The sequence below is a fragment of the Haliotis asinina genome, chromosome 6 (genome assembly GCF_037392515.1).
Source record: "Haliotis asinina isolate JCU_RB_2024 chromosome 6, JCU_Hal_asi_v2, whole genome shotgun sequence".
In the NCBI taxonomy this organism is placed as follows: domain Eukaryota; kingdom Metazoa; phylum Mollusca; class Gastropoda; order Lepetellida; family Haliotidae; genus Haliotis; species Haliotis asinina.
Window position 1 is genome coordinate 12,816,845 of NC_090285.1, and position 7,528 is coordinate 12,824,372.

Consider the following 7,528-nt stretch of genomic DNA (forward strand, 5'->3'; position numbering starts at 1 on the left):
TGGGAGTCGAAAACTAGGCCCAGAAACTTGGCCTCCTTCACAACTTTAATGGGACTGCTATCTGAATATAGTTCAGGGTCTTCATGCGGTTTATATGTCCTACAAAAGTGGACACAGTTAGTTTTCGACTTTGAGAACTTAAAACCATTTTCAAGACACCATTTATTTATTTTATTTAAACATAACTGCAGTTGCCTTCGACGGTATGCATATTTTTACCACGACAGGAAATATTAAAATCATAGTACCATTGAATCATCATTCAATTGAATCATTTAAAACCGTGGATAAACTATTGATGTTAATGCTAAATAAAGTCATCGACAAAATACTGCGCTGGGGAACACCCTGATCCTGATTATAATGATCAGACAGGGTTGAACCCACACGGACTTGAAATTGCCTGTCTTTTAAAATTGTGATATAGAAAGAGACAAACGGCCTCTCAAACCAAAAAACCATGTTGATCCTTCAAAATGGTATGCTTCCAGGTGGTATCGTAAGCCTTTTCAAGATCAAAGAAAATTGAAACAGCATGTTGTTTATTGACTATAGCAGTTTTAACAAAGGATTCTAAACGTACCAAATGATCAATGGTACTATGATTTTTCCTGAAACCACATTGAATATTTGCGATAAGGTTATTGGTTTCAAGATACCAAACTAATCTATTATTCACCATATGCTCCATGGCTTTTGCAGACACAGCTACTTAACAATATTGGTCTATAATTCGACGGATCTGTATGATCCTTACCAGGTTTTGGTATTGGAACTACAATGGCATTTCGCCATGAAAAGGAAATTTGCCAGACGTCCATATTTGGTCAAATAGATCCAAAAGTGTCATCAAACATGATTCAGGTAAGTGTTTCAGTAGCTGGTAATGTATATTATCATCATCTGTTGCAGTGTCATGAGCTTGCTCAAGAGCCGTATGTAGCTCATGTAAAGAAAACACTTCATTGTAATCTTCCCCGTTATTTGAATCAAAATTAAGTTTTGTCTCTTCCTGTTGTTTCTGATATCTCTGAAACTCAGGGACATAATTCGCCGATGATGAATTTTCGGCAAGAGTTTCGGCAATTTTGTTTGCAATTTCAGGTGTGACAGTAATTAAATTATCCCCATCTTTAAGATGGTGAACAGCAGTTTTTGATCCTTTACCTTTAATTCTTTGAACCATGTTCCATACTTTGGACATTGGCGTACGTGAATTAATTTTGGAGACATAGTTCCTCCAGGATTGCCGTTTGTTTTGTTTGAAGGTAAGAGTATTTTAAATTTATTTAAGTTGTGGACAGTTGGGTGATGGCGGAAATATTTTTCTGCTTTTTTCCTCGCTTTCCTGGCTTGTCTACAATCTGAATTAAACCATGGTTTCCGTACATGTGGATTTGTAGAGGACTTGGGTATACACTCATCAGCAATTTCATTTAAAACGTCAGAAAAACTCTGAATGGGATCAGCTATATCACTAAAACCTTCGGGTCGTATTTTAGATGTGCATAAAGCTAGAAACAAAGACCAGTCTGCTTTGGAAAAATTCCATCTCGAATATGATGGAGAGTCAGACGGATTAATTTCTGCTAAGATAGTTGGAAAATGGTCACTTCCACAGAGATCATTGTGGACTGACCATTCAAATTCATTAAGTAGCCTAGAATCTGGAAGAGACCAGTTGCAGGGTGCAGGTAAGCGCTAGAATCATTGTAAATACACAAATCATTATTGGAGATAAAATCTTCCAGGATTTGACCTTTTGAGTTAGTGTTTGAACAATCCCATATCGGGTTATGGCCATTGAGATCACCCATTATAATGCAAGGTTTAGGAATTTGGTCATAGAGAGCTTGCAGATCTGTCTGTTGGAGAGTTGAAGAAGGCGGAATATACAAAGAGCATAGTGTAAAGGTAGGTAGCATGAAGAGTAAGTCTTACTGCAACGGCTTGGAGGTTAGTTGCAAGTGGTACAGGACTAAGTATAGCATCCTGTTTAACAAGGATGGAAGATTCCCCAGTGGCTCTGTCACCCGGAGGTGAAAAATAATTATATGCATCAAAATGCCGTAAATCAAAAGTATCTGTCTGCTTCAAATAGGTTTCCTGCAGACAGAAAGCAGATGGTGCAAAATCTTGGACTAAAAGCTGTAACTCATTAAAACTGGACCGTAAGCCTCTACAATACCACTGTACTAGCTTTTTAGAATGAACTATCTTTTAGGAGGGTTGATTGGGGATCTGTCCCGCACTTTCTTTGAGGGCTATAAACTATGTGCCCTTTGATGGATGCTATCCGAAATATCCATATCCTCTAGTGATCCAATAGTGATATTTTTATTTTTATCTTATCTGACCCTTTAGATGCTCGATTTGTTTATGAAATATCTATCCGTGATTTGATTTTGGACTCTCCAGGTTGGTTCTCATTTCTGTAAGGTTGAGAACAAGTTTGTGGAAGAGAAAATTGTTCCTGCAAAAGGTTCTGCTGTGAAAGTGATTTTGCTGTCTGAGTGAACTGATCAGGTGATAACCGTGTAAGAGTGTCAGAGTTTACCCATGTCAAGTCTGTTTGGCATGAGTGCGAGGAGGTAATTTTAGTTGTGGCTGAAGGACTTTCCTTATGGGTTGTTTCGGTTGATGTGCTGGCGATAGAGGCTTAGGTTTCACCGTGTTCTCTAGACTGAAGAAGTTTTTTTGTTTCAGCAAAGCTGACATTCCTAGTATACTTAACCCGATTTATTGCCATCTGTTTTTTGCAAACAGGACAGTCTTTAGAAAAGGATGAGTGACGTCCGTGGCAATTGGTGCATTTTTTATAACTATTGTCACAATCCTCTGTTACATGTGTATTCTCAGCACAGTGAGCACAAGTAACAGACAATGTACAATTATTCACTCCATGTCCGTACTTCTGACATTTAAAGCACCATAGAGGACTAGGGATGTACACATCAACGTTCACATTACAGTAATCTGCCTTAATTGATTTAGGAGGGTGTGGTGCTGAAAACGAGAAGAGATAAGTGTTTGTTGGAACTGTTTCATTATTTTTGCGGGTTGTAAATCCCGACATATAACACTACTTGGTCTTTCATCTCAGAAGCGATATCAATCACTGTCGTGTCAGCAAAGAGGCGATCTCTGTCTCTTACAATCCCTTTGCTAGTATTCAAAGTTCTATGAGCAGAGATCTTAACGGGAATACCAACAAAAATATCTGTTGATAGCAGGTTCATTGCTTGCTGTTTTCTGTTGCATTCGATCAACAGGGATCCTGAACGCAACCTCTGAACATTCTTGACGTCTCCTGCTATGCCATAAACTCCTTTTGAAATCGCGAAAGGATTTAGTTTCAAGGGAGTCTTATCCAAAGTCTCAATAATCAGGAAACGTGGCCAGTAATCAACTAATGTGGAGGGTCGTTGTTCGTCATCAGTGTCATGGGGACGTTTTGTTTTCTTAGAGGGTGTTTCGTAGTCCATGGTAAGTGTATAGTCGTTCATCACCCGAGTTCCCCACCCACCACGGTGTATGACAAGGACGATGCTAAACGCAAGCGGATCTCCGACATGCAGCACCAAGGATACCCGGATGATATACTCCAGCAGAAAAATAAAAAAAGATACATAATTCCACCAGATTGGCCCATGAGCCACTGCCCTCTGGACATAGGACTCTAGGCAAGTTACAAAATTGGATATTTACAATCGAAATAAAACTATATCATCATGAAGTCAGAACAAAATTTGTAAATAATGTCTTAAATTTGTGCGGCCAAATTTACACGTACAGGGCTTAACATGACCAGCCGATTGGTTGAACCGGACCCATTCAGCCACCCGTCTAGGTGAAGTAAGGGTCGAACGGGTGTGTTGAGCAAAGGAAACACGGTTACAGGCTCCGAGTGCCCTAAACCCCCTGACTCCCGTCCTCCACCGACACAGGGCCGCAACCAACGGCAAACGGGTTGATGGACCAAATATCCCCCCGGGTCCACAACGGGGGTGTTGGCGAGCTCCTCGCGTTACCCAGCACCCACCACGAGGATGTGGCTCGCCACGTTTGCCTTGTAATACAAGAAATATGTATGTATGTGTGTGTGTGTGTGTGTGTGTGTGTTTGTGTGTGTGTGTATGTATGTATGTACGCCCGCCCGTCCGTCTGTGCGTGCGTGTGTAAGTGTGTGTGTGTAAGTGTGTGTGTGTGTATATATGATATCGTATGTTTCAACGTTAAGTCGAGATGAAACAAACTAAAAATCTGTTACTCATAGACTGGCGTAGGAATGCTTTCCTTAAAATAGTCAGTATTCATGTACATCAGCATTGTATCAGCAAAAATGTTACTTTCGTAGAAAATTATAAAGGATCTAAGTAATTTCCAATTTACAGTCTGTCGTAGTCAATTAGATGTATTCCCGTAATGTGGACAGAATTTTTATACACAAAATAAAACATCACAAAAAATGTGGGAGAATTTGTTTATGAATGTCACATCTCGTACATACAAAAAATGCATACATACGTCGATAAGAGATAAATGTACAAACCGTCCACAGTCACTTTCAATAAAATGACACAAATTGCTGCAATACATGATATGTATTCACGCCTGCTTTCTTTCTTGTAGATCATTATGATAAAATTAAATAAATGGGACTTGTGTGTATGACTAGACATTTCCTGTCATCCCCGAAAAATGACCTTCCAGGGAATTCAGGTGTGATTAGCAGGGAAGTTATTCGTTGTGTGACATGAGTAAAGCATTTACGACAAAAATCCCATTACCTGACGACCAATTAAAACTTGAAGCGTTGGTTAAATTGCATCATATTTATTATATGGGCAAGATATATTGATAGTTGATGTTGAAGCTTTGGTTTACTGAGGGCAAATTACTGTTATTGATCCATTCTCATTATGTGCCTCTCTCCTTGTGCTGACACTGAGTAAACATTCATTACTTAAGGTACCAGACTGGACAAATGTTTCGCTTTAGAGATGCGCCATTAATTTTAGAAAAACGAAAATTATCTGAATCTGAGTTGACAGTGTTTGATGTCATCTCCATAGAAACAATCACGACATAAATACCGACGAACCTACGAACCCGTCATTCCTAAGTAGCTCCAGGACTTAAACACATGATTGAGAATATGTTGAATGCAAGGAACGTTATTATCTTGACATGCATACTGCATGTTGCACCATGGAGCACATGTTTAATGTCTGACGGAGAAGTCACTGATGTCATCTTAAAAGGCTACAAAGTCCATCACAAGCCAAGCAATGTCGTTAACATAACCTTTAACGCAGGATTGTTAAGTGTGCAAGAACTGGATAATAAAAAGCAGTTTCTCAGCAGCAGTATGTGGATGGTCTTCTCGTGGAATGACCCTCGTGTTGTTTGGAATGCTTCGTTGAGCTTAGAGGAAAGTATTCTTGTGGACTCGACCAAATTTTGGAAACCTGAAGTGATTATAGCAAATAGTATCAAAGGAGAAGAGCTACTGCATAATGGAGGTTCTCTGGAAGTCAGCTGTCAGGGGAACATCCAATGGCTTCTGACGGAAGCAATAGAAACAAAGTGTCCCATAAACATTTACAAGTTTCCCTTCGATACCCAGACTTGTGAAATTGAAATTGGTGGCTGGTTTGGTGTGCACAATAGAATCTGCATCTCAATGGAAACAGGCATAAATATGGAACAATTTGAAGAGAATAGTGAGTATGAAGTCTCCACAGAAATCATCATGGAAACAATCTGTAATACAAATACGAGATTGTTTATAACCATCAATATGAAGAGACGCCCCTTGTTCTACATCTTCACCATCATGTTCCCCGTTGTCCTCCTCCTCTTCCTCAACAGTTTTGTGTTCCTCCTGCCTTCACAGAGTGGAGAGCAGACCAGCATGGCCGTGTCTATCCTGCTCAGCTTCCAACTGTTCCTGTCCATCATCAGGGATTCCCTGCCCGAGAACTCCCTGACTGTCAGCCTCTTCAGCCTCTACGTGTCTCTGGCCAACTTCACCAGTGTCGTCATCGTCATTGTCAACATACTTCTCCTCAAAATGAAAGAGAAGCCACCACCGAAATGGATTGTAAGAATGAGTAAGAAGGCGTTAAATAACGTTGATATTGGTAACGGCAATTTGGAGGATGCAGAACAGACGAAGCCAAAATGGGAGGATATTGAAACTGAATTTAGCAGGATCTGTTTTGCATGCTTCTTTGTGTTCAGTAGTGGTCTGACAGCAGTGGTTCTCGGGATGCTGACGAGATGAAGGCATGCAAACATTAACCTACCGTGTCAGCTGTCTATTAGAAGAATGTTAACGCCAGAGAGTAATTGGTCCTGACGTCTCGACTGACCCTTGATTGTAAATGGCAAGGTAACTTATATGAATAAATCAATGCATTTGAACCTTAGAATGTAAATATGTTTGTTTTACTATATACAGATGCAATGGTAATAGCGAAGGGGGTTAATGTTATTTGCTTGTAATGTTTTATATATTTAACAAAACTGCTGCTTAGAAAGAAGACAACGCATTATGTGACTTTAACATTAATACGATTTTCTATAGAATTAGGGAAATACATCCCCATGGACACCGATTGTGTTCCCGTCGTTTCGGGTCTGTCTCTTTTTGCATGTGTGAATCGTAATTTCTGCTTGGTTTGGCAAGATGGAAACAAGGCAGTTTGCCAGCACTTCAGCTTCAGCTATCGATTATCTAACCATTCAATAACAATGAGATATTCAATTATGGCTATTTGATAATGAGTCAAAACACATTCACTCTTATTGTATTTAAGGGTCCTTCTATTTCCAATCTTTGCACTAAACATTGTGAACACATTCAGATCTGATGTAAACACATACATTTTGAAGAAAACAGTGTCTAACTTTTCATTTTCGACTTGTTCCGAGAGCGCAATTGGAAAGTACTTTTAGACAAGAACTGAGTGAGTGAATTAAAATTTACCGTCACATTGGCAATGATAAATCTTAACTAATATTATCACAAAATCGAACTGAAAACTAGTAATTAAATCTAAAACAGTTTAACTATAGATAACAATACCATGTTCAAACGGGCTTTAGAAGTGAAGTGACGGAAGTGACGCTATATTAGTGTTTTTAGGAAGGTGATAATGATGTATCGAACTCGACATCACATTGGGACCTCATTTCACAGATCGTTTTCCTTCTTTCCAGTACAAGGAGATTAGAGGCTTAGACTCTGAATATTTAAGCCTAGAGTCCGAGCATGTAGATGCTGTCATTGCAAACTGGAGTGAAGAAATGAATCAGCTATTACCTCTGGTGTATCTCTTGCCCCAAGTGCTGACCCATACATGCAAATACAGAGAAAGGGCACGTAGGCTGTACCACAATGTTCGTCAAGTTTCTGGCGTTTGTTGTGTAAAAAGAGGTAAAGAAGTATGCATCGCCAGTCACATTAGGAGAGGTCGGTTTAGGTGTTGAAAACTTCGATACTGGTGAAGCATTTGATTAC

The 7,528-nt window shown here is 39.5% G+C and overlaps 1 protein-coding gene across 1 annotated transcript; it reads left to right on the top strand.

The window, feature by feature from the left end:
- The first annotated feature begins 5,803 nt into the window (after positions 1-5,803).
- LOC137286881 (acetylcholine receptor subunit delta-like) lies at positions 5,804-6,289 on the top strand. Its single transcript, XM_067818895.1, has one exon. It carries the CDS (start codon positions 5,804-5,806, stop codon positions 6,287-6,289), a length of 486 nt encoding a protein of 161 aa, XP_067674996.1.
- Positions 6,290-7,528: the final 1,239 nt, after the last annotated feature.

Bases quoted from the DNA above. Each gene is read 5' to 3' on its own strand.
- LOC137286881 (XM_067818895.1), top strand. From the start codon at position 5,804: ATGAAGAGACGCCCCTTGTTCTACATCTTCACCATCATGTTCCCCGTT.